The sequence below is a fragment of the Ornithorhynchus anatinus genome, chromosome 8, assembly GCF_004115215.2.
Source record: "Ornithorhynchus anatinus isolate Pmale09 chromosome 8, mOrnAna1.pri.v4, whole genome shotgun sequence".
Classification (NCBI taxonomy): Eukaryota; Metazoa; Chordata; class Mammalia; order Monotremata; family Ornithorhynchidae; genus Ornithorhynchus; species Ornithorhynchus anatinus.
The window spans coordinates 2,685,509-2,698,433 of NC_041735.1; the positions used below are offsets into that span (position 1 = coordinate 2,685,509).

The 12,925-nt window shown below is 57.8% G+C and overlaps 1 protein-coding gene across 10 annotated transcripts in view; it reads right to left on the bottom strand.

The window, feature by feature from the left end:
- Positions 1-12,925, bottom strand: part of RNF111 (ring finger protein 111) — a 79,938-nt gene that overhangs the window by 20,486 nt on the left and 46,527 nt on the right. For all 10 annotated transcript variants that reach the window (XM_029070379.1, XM_029070375.2, XM_029070369.2 and 7 more), the window contains 2 exons: positions 11,286-12,184; positions 6,301-6,427 (listed from right to left, as the gene is read on the bottom strand). In XM_029070379.1, coding sequence (XP_028926212.1) covers positions 6,301-6,427; positions 11,286-12,165 — 1,007 coding nt within the window. In that variant the 5' untranslated portion in view covers positions 12,166-12,184. The remainder of the gene's footprint in view (positions 1-6,300; positions 6,428-11,285; positions 12,185-12,925) is intronic.

Below are 12,925 nucleotides of genomic sequence, written 5' to 3' on the forward strand. Positions count from 1 at the left end.
TATTAATGTCCGTCTTTCACTCCGTTGGGTAGGGACTGTCTCTGTTGCCGAACTCTACTTTCCAAGCGCTTAGTAAGGTGCTCTGCGCACGGTAAACGCTCAATAAATATGCCCGAATGAACCAACAGACTGTAACCTCGTTGTGGGCAGGGAACGTGCCTACCAACTCTGCTGCACTATAGTCTCCCAAGTGCTTATTAATGACAATAATAACTGTAATATTTGTTAAGCACTTTCAACGTGCCAAGCACTGTACTAAACACTGTGGAAGATTAGGCTCACAGTCTGGCTGGGGGGAGAGCAGGTATTCAATCCCCTTTCTGCAGAGGAGGGAACTGAAGCACAGAAAACTTAAATGACCTGCCCAACGTCACACTGCAGATAAAAATGTTGGTATTTGTTAAGCGCTTACTATGTGCAAAGAGCTGGGGGGATACAAGGTGATCAGGTTGTCCCACGTGGGGCTCACAATCTTCATCCCCATTTTCAGATGAGGTCACTGAGGCTCAGAGAAGTGAAGTGACTTGCCCAAAGTCACAGCTGACAAGCGGTGGAGCCAGGATTAGAACTCATGACCTCTGACTCCCAAGCCCGGGCTCTTTCCACTGACACAAGTGGCAGAGCCGGAATTAGAACCCTGGTCCTCTGACTCCCAGGTCTAGGCTCTCTCAGGCAGTCAGTTGTATTTATCGAGCCCCTGCTGCGTGCAGAGCACTGTCCTAAGTGCTTGGGAGACTACACAAGTACTCTCCCAAGTAAGAGTAAGAGAAGGAGCGTGGCTCCGTGGAAAGAGCCCGGGCTTGGGAGTCAGAGGTCATGGGTTCGAATCCTGGCTCTGTCACTTGTCAGCTGTGTGACTGTGGGCAAGTCACTTCTCTTCTCTGTGCCTCAGTTACCTCATCTGTAAAATGGGCATTAAGACTGTGAGCCTCACGTGGGACAACCTGATTACCCTGTATATCCCAGCGCTTAGAACAGTGCTCTGCACATAGTAAGCGCTTAATAAATACCAACATTAACATTATTACACATACAGCAATGCGCGAGCCAGAATGGCTGCTCACAATGAGCTTACAGTCCAGAGGACTGCAACTCTCCACTCGGCCACGCTTGCTTGTCTGCGGCGAGCAGGGCGGCCGCGCTCGAGAAAGACCGACCGATGGATCTGGAGTCGCCGGAGCCCCGGCCCGGCCGGCCCCAGGCCCCCAGCGGTGGCCCCCTAAAGCCAGTGCCCTTCTCCGTCCTCCCTGGCGCCACTCCCCGCCCCCTTTCCACTCCCGCGCTCACAAAGGAAGAGTCGGAGGCGCCTACGTGGAAGCTCGCCGGAAACCCGGGTCGTTCTCTAGATTCCAAACTCCGGGCAGAACCTGGTCGCGTCCCATCCTGGCAGGCCGGCCGCCGCGAGCCGGGGTAGCGCATCCCTCGCGGCCCGGAGGAGGATCCCAGCTAGCTCTTCCTCCGACCTAGGGTCCTCCGCGGAAAGCAACCGCAGCCTCGCCGGCAGCCCCGGAGCCGACTTGCGGAGGGGGGTGCTGGTCCTTGGGGAGAGCGGAGCGGGCGGCGGGCGCCCGGGGCGCCGAGGGGTCGGGTGTCCCGCAAGCAGTGTGACATCACATTCCAGCCTTCCATTATGCTTGGGGCCGGGAGGGTCGGTGGGTCCGCGGTCACCTCGTCCCCCTGGATGTCCCCGCCTCTCCCTTCCCCTCAGGTGCTCGGCCCAGCTCCACCCCGCTCCCGGCAGCTGGCCGACCAACTCTCTCCACGTGGACCCCCCGACTTCCCTGATCACCGGCCGCAACGTCCCGGTCGTCGCCCCCGGCCCGGCCCATCCTGCCGCCCCGTCTCCGGCCGGCCGTACACCCGCTGCCCTGGGTCGGTCTCGGCCCGGGCCGGCCGTCCCAAAGGAGATGGAGACGGCCCCCGCAGGGGCGGCCGGCCCTGTTTTTCGTGCGCTTCTGCGATGGGCTTCCGGGACTGAACTCGAAATCAGAACCAGATGCCACTGCTCCACGACTCCAATCACGAGCGGGCAAAAACGAGCGGGAAGAAGGAGGAGGCAGAAGTGGAGGCCCTCACCCCCCAAGGCGAGGACGGCTGCACGCCACCGACCCGCGGCCAACTGACTAAGACACACTCGGCTCCACGGGAGGCCGGGGGCTTTCTCCCGGAAACGACGCTGGACCGAGCGGGTGTGAGCGGACGGCGCCTCCCCCGGGGGTGAAGGCTACGACCGCCAGTCTCCCTTGGGGTTCTACGAGAGGCGGCCCCGAGCTTCCTCCCCATCTCCCGCCTCCCCGGGTTCTCAGCCGGGGCCTCCTTGGCCCGTGTCTCATCCTCTGCTCCAGGTGCGTCACGCGGACGGGTGACCCTACCTTTCCAACCCGGCCCCACCCCGCCCACCCTCGGCACACGTGCTGCCCCGCAGCCTCCAGGCCTCCCGTCTCTCCCCACTCGACCGCCGCCTCCTGTCCGCCAAGTGGCTGGGGCTCCGTACTCCTGCTCCGTGCCCCATCTGCCCGCCCCTGGCCCCGGCTCGTCTCCCTGACGCCCCTCTGCCAGATCCCGCCGCTCCCCACCTGTGGAACACTGAACGCCGTGCCCCTTCCCGGAGGACATCCCGGCCTAACTCCATCCAACTTGGACCAAGTGATTCCGGACACCCGGAGGCGGTCAGGCGGCGGGGGCCTCCCCCTTGGCGACTGGATGCTCCTTCCGGGTGGGAACCGCGTCTCTCTGCTTTTTCAAGCACTGCTCTAAGCTTTGGGGTGGTTACTCATTCATTCATTCGCTCACAGCACACTACGTGCTGAGCACTGTACTCAGCGCTTGGGAAGCAACAATGAAGAGTAACAATCGCTGCCCACAATGGGCTCGGTCTAGAGGAGGGGAGACAGGCATCGGGATAAGGGTAATCGAATTGGACACTGTCCCCGTCCCACATGGGACTCGGTCTTGATCTCCCTTTTACGGATGAGGTGGCTGAGGCCCAGAGAATTGAAGTGACCTTCCCAACGTCACACGGCAGACAAGCGGCAGGGCTGGGATCAGAACCCGATCCCTCCGACTCCCAGGCCCGGGGTCGAGACGCTGAGCCGTGCTGCTTCTCCTGAACAAAGGAACGAACGACTTGCGTGCTGACCCTGCTCTTGCGCACGCCCAACCTCCCGGAGCCCTTTTGGATCTCTCGGCCGACATCCGCCGTTAGCGAAGCGTGCGCTCGCCTCAGAGCTCCGAGGTCCTTAGGGACGCCCGCCTCCCGCGGGAGCTCGGGGGCGGGTCTTCCCTCCCTCGTCACCGTACCGTGAGTCAAACCCGTGTCCTCGGCAGAGCCGCGGAAGCCCCGCCCCCCCCCAGAGCGTCTCCCTCACGGGGCAAAGGATCTTGGGCGCGTCTGGGGCTCGCGGCTGCTCATCTCCCAAGCGGATCCCCAGATTAGAATCTGGCCTCCCTCCCAAGGAGGAGGGATCATGGCAATCGGTCTGTCAGGCGCTGGGATGAATCCGTCTAAATCCCAGGACGACGCGCTCCCCTCCTCATTTTGCCAGGCGCCTGCACGGTTTGAGAGGAGGCGTGGGTCCTACGGCTATGGGGAATTTGAAACAGAACAAAAAACCGGCTTTTGGGGGGGGGAGGCCTCTTCCCCTGTCCCAGCCCCACAGCACTTATGTCCAGATCTGTAATTAATTTACTTAAATGCCTGTCTCCCCCCTTTAGACTGTAAGCTCTTTGAGGGCGGGGAATGTATCTATTCTACTGTTATACTGTACTCTCCCAGGAGCTTAGTACAGTTATCTGATCAAGAAATAAATACGACTGCCTGACTGAAATTTACGGGCATGCCGGCTTTCTAAAACTAGGCGCCAGACCACTTTAAAGCTCATTTGCCGCCCACGGGGGCACCGGGAGAGTCACCTGGGAATCTCTCCTGTCCCACCCGGGGCTCCCCGGCTAAGCCGGGGCGCGGAGGGAGGCAGGCAGAGATAGAGCGATTGTCTCCGAACGGGCCCGGGAGGCTCCGATCTCATCGGGATGTTCCAGAGGGACAGGACTTTTAACGCGCTGCCGACGGCTGAAACCGGAGACCGATTTTCGGCCCCCGCAGCGGGGCCGTGGCCTGGTGTCAAATACCCGAGCGGACCTTCGGTTTAACGGTCACACCCGGAGAGAAAGTCTCCTTGGCTCCCAAATGATTCCTCAGTGGATTCGAGCCCCTGCAGAATGCTGTGATGGGAGGGGACCAGGGCTCCGGGGCCCCCTCCGCTCAGGAGAAAGAGCTGGGGTGCCTCGGTTGGTCGACCAGAGGAGATTTAATTAACGACGATAATAATCACTGTATTTGTTAGGCGCCGGGGTAGCTACGAGATACTCCCGAAAGCTCACCTCCTCCAGGAAGCCTTCACAGGCTGAGCTCCCCTCTTCCTCTGCTCTACCCCCGTCCCCACCCCACGGCACTTGCGTATATATGTACATGTTGATTATTTTATTATTCTATTTATTTTATTAATGATGTATATATAATTCTATTTCTTTATATCGACGCTACTGATGCCTGCCTACTTTATTTTGTTGTCTGTCTCCCCCCTTCAAGACTGTGAGCCCAGTGTTGGGTAGGGATCGTCTCTCTGTTGCCGGACTGGAGTTTCCAAGTGCTCAGTACAGTGCTCCGCACAAAGTAAGCACCCAATAAATGCAACAATGAATGCATGAGGTTTGACTCCCAGGCCCGGATCCTCGCCATTGGGCCACGCTGCTCTCCAACTACAGATCAGACCGGGAGCCCCGGAAGGGGCAGGGACTATGCCATCTGGGCAACCTGGATTTATTCGAGCCCCAACACGGAGCGAGAGCTTGGCGGCACGGTTATTAACGGTAATTCCGCGTCTCCTGCAGAGTCTGTCCGGGGTGGTGGATTCCGAGGGGTCTGCTCAGACCCAGGAGCAGAAAGCGCATCCGGGGTCATCCGCTGAGCCTCTCTAGAAGGGGCAGTCATTTGGGAATCGTTGCTAAACGTCCTCCCGTTTTACCTTTTCTCTTCCTGCGCGATTCACGTCTTAAAAGTCCCCACCGCAGGCCGCCGAGCCAGGATTTCAACCGGATAAACGTCAACGTTTTCGGTGGGGGTCGGGGAAGCATCCCAACATGGCCAGAATCAGCCACTTCCCCTCCGTCCAAACAGCTACCACATTCATGCAAGCACTTATCCTACCCCGCTCCTTCACTGTCCTCCCTGTCTCCTCTCCCTCCCCACTCCAGTCCGTAGTCCACTCTGTTGCCCGAATCGTTTTCCTTCAAAAACGTTCAGAACACGCTTCCCCACTCCTCGAGAAACTCCAGTGGTTGCCCACCTACCTCCGCATCAAACAAAAACACTCCCCATCACTGGCTTTAAAGCACTTAACCACCTTGCCCGTTCCTCCCTCACCTCGCTACTCGCCTACTCTCCATATATGGACGTAATTATTTTATTAATGATGTGTATTTATCTATAATTCTATTTATTGATATTGACGCTCTTGATGCCTACTTGTTTTGTTGTCTGTCTCCCCACTTCTAGACTGCCTGCCCCTTGCTGGGTAGGGACTGTCTCTATCTGCTGCCAAACTGTACTTTCCAAGCGCTTAGGACAGTGCTCTGCACACTGTAAGTGCTCCATAAAAACAGCTGAATGAGTGAATGAATGAACCCAGCCCCCACACACTGCGTTCCTCTAACGCTAACCTTCTCACTGCGCCCCGATCTCGTCTATCTCGCCGCCGACCTCTTGCCCACATCCTGCCTCTGGCCAGGAACGCCCTCCCTCCTCATAGCAAACAGATAATCGCTCTCCCCCACTTCAAAGCCTTACTGAAGGCCCATCTCCTCCAAGAAGCCTTCCCTGACTACGCCCTCCTTCTCCTCTTCTCCCACTCCCTTCTGTGCCGCTCTTACTTGCTCCTTCATCCAGCCTCCCTCGCTGCCCCGCAGCACACACGCATATATCCGTAGTTTGTCGAGATGAATGTCTGGTCCCCCCCGCCACCCGGACTGTAAGCGCGTTGTGGGCAGGAATGGGTCTGATTGTGGCTATATTGTACTCGACCAAGCGCTTAAATAGCGCTTTACACACGGTAAACGCTCAATAAACACAACTGAATGAATAAATCCCAGCTGGGAAAGAGCACCGAATTGAATCGAAGCGCACGCTGCGCATTTCTCTCCCCAAAGGGACAGAGGTGGCCCCTGGGATTCTCCACAGGAGCTGCCCCATCCCCACGCCCGAGGGGCCGCCAACGCCCACCCGGCGACCGGGCCGCCACTCACCGGTAGCTCTCGCCGACCGTCACGATCTCCACCTCACTGTCCGTTGAGGTAACGTTGATTTCTTCGTTGGCAGTGACTTGGGGGGTGGAGGACGCTTCGATCACCACGACATCTTCGTCTATGCTTCCTGCGGACAGAATGGACGCGGTCTGTGAAGGCCTACGCCTCTTCCCGTCTGGGCCAACGCGGGGACCGGCTACTGTCGGGGGACTCCGGGGGAGGAGCGAGTCCGTCTGCCGGTCACCCTAACAAATGGAAGGTCCAACTGACACCGGGTGCTCAGTTTCCAACTTCCGAGACCGGTATGTACCAGTCGGGGCGTCGGAAAAGTTCCGCGACAACTACCAGGCTGTCGGGGGACTGTGACGGGCATGGAGGAGGGGGGAGGAGGAGTGTACATCTCTACGATTCTATTTATCTTGATGACGTTGTTTTGTTTCGTTCCGTTTTGCCTTGTAGACTGTGAGCCCGTTATTGGGCAGGGATTTTCTCTATCTGTTGCCGAATTGTCCACTCCAAGTGCTTAGCACAGTACTCTGCACATAGTTACCGCTCAACAAATACCGTTGAACGAATTGACTTAATGAATGAAAGAGGGGACGGAAGCATGGAGTGGGGAGTAAGCGATGACCGGACCACAGACGGAGAGAAGCAGCGTGGCCTGGCGGATAGAGCACGGGCCTGGAAGTCAGAAGGACCCGGGTTCTAATCCCGGCTGTGTGACCTTGGGCAACTCACTTCACTTCTCTGGGCCTCAGTTCCATTATCTGTAAAATAAGGGTTAAGGTGGGACAGGGTCCGTGTCCAACCTGATTAGCCTGCACAATAATATAGTAATAATAATAACTGTGGTATTTGCTGAGAGCTTGCTAAACACAGGGGTAGATACAAGGTTCCCTGCACCTCTATCTAACCCAGTGCTTAGTACAGTGCCTGGCACCTAGTAAGTGCTTAATAAATACCATGGGGGTGGAAAAGAAAATCGCAGTCCCTCTTCACCTACCTTGCCACCCTAAATTATCTAGAAGTCTGAGTACCAGGAGTCGTCCTGGGTGTCGAGTTAACCCCGGGCAGGAGGGGGTGAGGGGTGGGGGGCAATCCGGGACTCTAGGGTAATTCTTGGCCTCACCAGGCGGCCGGAACGACCGGGCCCTCGCTTGGCTGCCCCAGGGGTCAGGGTCAAAGAGGGCCGGGTTCTGATTAGCTTGCATCTCCCCTCGTGCTTACTCCATGCTTGGCATATTGTAAATGCTTAACAGAGCCACAATTATCAAGTACTCAGCCCAGTGCTCCGCACACAGTCAGAGCTCAATAAATACCGTTTTCTGAGTGACCGCAGGGGAGGACCGAGGCCCCAGACCAGGAGGCCGGCCCACAGGGAAGCATCCTTGTGCGCAGCAATGTGTCAGTGATATTGTACTCTCCCAGGCGCTCGGTACAGTGCTCGGCACCCGGCGAGAGCTCAATGCGACCGATTGACTGGAGTGACCGGCGGCATGGCCGGAGTTTTCTCCGCCGCTGTACTGGGCCTGATGAGGAGCTACTGCATCGGTGGACGGGGGGCGCGGAGAGAGAAAAGGCCCACCGGTACCGCCGGGGTGGAGGTGGGAGGATCTAACCCCAGCGCTTAGAACAGTGCTCTGCACATAGTAAGCGCTTAAATACCATCATTATTATTATTATTATCTAACCAAGACCATGCAGTTTTCCCTCCCGTGATTTCAGGCTAGGTCAGGACTACCCAAATCCCAGCCCCAACGGGTCTCGCTCCCCTCGCCCAGAAGTCCGGCCGGGGCAGGGGGTACCGTCGATCCTAACCCAGGCAGCGGGCCCGCTCAGGCCCAAAGGGGTCTCCCTCCCATCTGTGCCGGAGAGGGTGGGTCGGGGGGCGTGTGGAGGCCCGCTCTTCCCTGGGGCGATGAAGCGTCCTCCGCAAGGAGCGGGCCGCCGCACAGCCCGGGGCCCGGTTGGCGGGAGCGGCCCGGCGGCCAGCAAAGGCTGCCTTACGGCCGAATCCGGCCCCGCTCTCAGAGGCGTCCGAACGGTGCCCGGGACCAAAAACAGGACGTCGGGGACGGGGTGGCACATTTCGGCCCCAACCGTCCGGCCGACTCCCTCTGACTTCCTGGACAACCTAAATCAGACGAAACTTACGAATTCCTTTAATCGCCCCGTGAATCAAACAAATTGAGAAGCGGCGTGGCCTAGTAGACAGAACCCGGGCTTGGGAGTCCAAAGGACCTGGGTTCTAGTTCTGCTCTGGCACTTGTCTGCAGGTGAACACTTGGCAAGTCACTTCACTTCTTTGCACCTCAGTGACCTCAGCTGTAAAATGGGGATCAAGACGTGAGCCCCATGTGGGATATGGACTGTGTCCAACCTGATTACCCCAAATCTATCCCAGCGCTTAGAATAGCGCCTGGCAAATACTAAGTGCTTAACAAACACCATAAAAACAAACAAAAAAAACCAAATGCATCCGTCTTCCCTATTACCACAGGAAAAAAAAAGCCCTCTTAAACATGGACCTCCTTTCCCTCCACAAAACTGCCAGAGCCTCCGTTTCCATCTCCTAGCGAGCTCCGGAGCAGCTCCGATCAGGAGCTGTTTTGACTCCCTAAGCACCTGGACCCGGAGAAAAGCACCGCCTGCCTCTGAACCCAATGAACGACGATGGACCGAGAGGCAAACGAGGCCCTGCCAGAAGAACCCCTGGCGAAGAGAAAGGAGGAGGCTGCCCCACGCTCGACGCTGATTATCCAGGGTGGGATAAAGACTACAGCGAGCTCTTTCCCGCAGACCTACGGAGAGCTTGGAGAGCTCGAGGAGGCAATCGTCAATCACCGAATCTTCCTAGGAGGTCCCAAAAAATGGCCTACAAAGGTTTCGCCTCGGGGGCCAGGGGGCGGTTCGGGGAAACTGATGGCGCTCTTTCCTGGAAAACCTAATCCCGCTCTTTATCCACTAATACGAGTCCATTGTATTTATTTAACACTTACCGTGTGCAGAGCACTATACTAAGCGCTTGGGAGAGCGCAATTTAACACTCTAACAGACAAGTGAACGCACTGTGAACAGGGAATGTGTCCACCAACTCTGCTACATTGTCCTCTCCCAAGTGCTTGATATAATATTCTGCACACTGTAAGCGCTCAATAAATAACACTGATCGACTGGACTTGAATGTGAAGCGCTGCACTAAATGCTTGGGAAAGTACATCAGAAACCAGACAAGACTCAGATTCTCTGGCCTCGAGACACTTTTTGGGTTTTTTTAATGGAATCTGTCAAGCGCGTAAACTATCTGCCGGGCACCGTTCTAAGCGCCGGGGTAGATACAAAGTAATCAGGTTGGATAGAGCCCCTGCCCCACATGAGACTCACATTCTTAATCCCCATTTTACAGTTGAGGAAACGGAGGCACAGAGAAGCGAAGCGACTCGCCCCAGGTCACAGCAGGTAAGTGGATGTAGGATTAGAACCCAGGTCCTCTGACTTCCAGAGTCACGCTTTATCCACGACGCCACGCTGCTTCCGTGGGTCCTTCCCTCCCCACAACCCCTCACGGCTCGGGGGAACTCAGGGCGCGGTCGGAGGCCGGGCGGACAGTTAGCTTGTGCCGGCCGGTCACTCTTTTCCCGTGACCCAGGGAAGGATCTCAGCTAAACGTCACTTGGGGATCGTTGGCTCGCTCCCTTGCGGCAGATCGGTCGTCTCCTCTTTCCGTGACCGACCCGACTTCATCGTGCGAGTCGATTTACGTGCCTCGCTTACTCACTGGACCTCGATCGCCGTCTATCTCACCGCCGTCTCGCCTCCGGCCTGGATCGCCCTCCCTCTTCAGATCCGACCAGTACTCCCTTCCCCTTCGAATCCTTACTGAAGGCACATCTCCTCCAAAATGCCTTCCCTAAATCCTTCTTTCCTCTTCTCCCACTCCCCGTCGCCCTGATTTGCTCCCTTCGGTCCTCTCCCCTCCCGGCCCCACGGCACTTACGTCATATCTGGAAGTTACTTATTTCTATTAATGCCTCCTCTAGACTGTAAGCTCGAGTTCCCCAGCGGGGAATGAGTCTTTTTATTGTTCTACTCTACTCTCCCAAGAGCTTGGTACAGTGCTCTGCCCACAGTAAGTCCTCCGTAAATCCCGGCTCGCCCACTTGTCTGCTGCGTGACCTTGGGCGAGTCACTTGGCTTCTCTGGGCCTCGTCTGTAAAATGGGGATTGAGACTGGGAGCCCCACGTGGGACAGGGACCGCGTCCACACCGCTTTGCTTGTATCCGTTCCAGCGCTTAGAACGGTGCCTGGCACATGGTGTGCGCTTAATAAATGCCATAATAACAATAATAATAATAATAATGCTGCTGTTATGAGAGGCAGCATGGCTTATGAGAAGCAGCATGGCTCAGTGGAAAGAGCACGGGCTTGGGAGTCAGAGGTTGTGAGTTCTAATTCCGACTCCGCCACTTGTCTGCTGTGTGACCTTGGGCAAGTCACGACTTCTCTGTGCCTCGGTTACCTCATCTGTAAAATGGGAATGAAGACTGTGAGCCCCACGTGGGGCAACCTGATTACCTTGTATCTACCCCAGTGCTCAGAGCAGTGCTTGGCACATAGTAAGCGCTTAACAGATACCATAATAATAATTATTATTATTATTATTAATAGCCACGATAATGATAATGGTAAACACGACTGAATGAACTGACTGAATGGCGAGGGAGCGATCCCTACGACGAACCAACGGTCCAGGCCCTTCCGCCACCTGCCCGAAACCCCGGGTCGGGGGTCGTGAGGAGGGCAGACGGAGAGCGCTCTAGGCCCCGTGACGGCCCAGGGGCCCGGGCCCGGCCGCTCCGGGTCCTTCCCGAAGCCCGTTCCCAGCCGGGCCCCGGGACGGGGAGGCCCGGAGCCACGAACTCGGGTCCTCCGCCCCCCTGCCCCCCGCCGCCCCCCGCCCCAACGGCCGGTCCGGGAGCCCGACCTGAGGGAAGGCTGGAGCTGGGCTGGTGGCTCTCGCCGGGGGCCACGAACAGATCTTCCTCTCCTTCGGTGGAGGAGCTGGCCGACGACTCGCTGCTGAGATCGTTCTCGCTGGAGCCGCTGGAGCTGGGCAGCAGGGCGTACTTCCTGCGGGCCAGCACCTCCCGTTTCTTCCTCTGCAGCAAGATCCGCTCCTTCTGTTTCTGCGTCCGCTGCGAGGAGCCGTTCTTCACGAACCTCTTGCGGCAGGGCAGCCTGCGCAGGGAGCCGCCGTGGAAGCAGGGCCGCTTCATGAACAGGCCCGACACCGGCTCGGGCTCGGGCCGCGGCCACTTCGGGGCCCGGGCCCCCTGAGTCCGGCCCTTGGCCGTCAGGGCCGCCGGGGGCGGGGGCCGCTCGGGGGCCTCCCGGTCCGTGTCCGAGGTGACCGTGTCCGAGTCCCCGAAATGCAGGCTGGAGGAAGGGGAGGAGACGCAGTCGCTGAAAGAGGAGTCGTCGTCGTCTTCGTCGTCGCTCTGCGGCTCCGGGGGGCGCCTCGGCCCCAGCGGCCCCGGGCTTCCCTTCTGGGAGTCCGAGGGGCCGGCCTGCTGGCTCTTGCGCTTCTTCCGCACGCCCGTCCCCTTGTCTCGCTCGGGCCGGTTGCCGCCCGTGGCCTTCTCCTGCTTCGGGGAGTCACCGCACAGGTGAGAAAAGTCATTCCCCACTTTGCTGGCAATCATCTCCACTTCTTCGGGGAAGCTTTTGGCCGCCTCGAGGGGTTCGGGGTTCAAGAGGATCCCCTTCAGGCTCTCCTGTCTCTTTGGTGCATCAGAGGGAACGTCACTCTTCATATCCGCTTTTAGGGTATACAGCCTGTTACATCCGGGAGTCCATCGAGACATGGGAGAGCGCGAGGAAGGCCTGGGGAGACACAAGTGGGGGGAAGCGCGTTAGGAACAAAGCGTTTCGTTACCCTCCGAGGTCCGTTCGAGAGAAGCAGCGAGGCCCGGCGGAGGGGGCTTGGGAGTCGGCGGATCTGCGTTCTCATCCCGGCTCCGCCGCCCGTCTGCCGTGTGACTTTGGGCAAGTCGCCTCGTTTCCCCGGGCCTCCGTTTCCTCATCTTTCAAACGGGGATCGAATCCTACTCCTTCCTGACAGCCCCACGTCCAACCTGATGATCGGGGACCTACCCCTAACGCTTAGTGCAGTGCTTGGCGCGTAGTAAGTGCTTCACAACCTAATAATTATTACTATCGTTATCGTTAATACTGACGACGAGGGTATTTATTAAGCGCTTACTATGTGACAGTCACCGTTTTATGCGTTGGGGTAGATACGAGCTGATCAGGTTGTTCCACGTGAGTCACGGACGAGGTAACGGGCCCAGAGAAGTGAGGTGACTTGCCCGAAGTCACACAGCTGACAAGTGGCAGGGTCGGGATTGGAACCCACAACCTCTGACTCCCAAACCCGGGCTCTTCCGCTTCTCGAGCTTGCGTGAGGGGGGAGGGGGTGGGGAATCGCGTCTGATCTGTTGACCCGGGAGCTCCCCCCGCCCGGAAGCAGCGCGCGGTAAATGCTTCATCGAGGCCACGATGGTTATATCCTAGTGGGAATTCCGGATGGGTGGTCGTTCTTTCGGGCGAAAGTTCAAGTTAAGT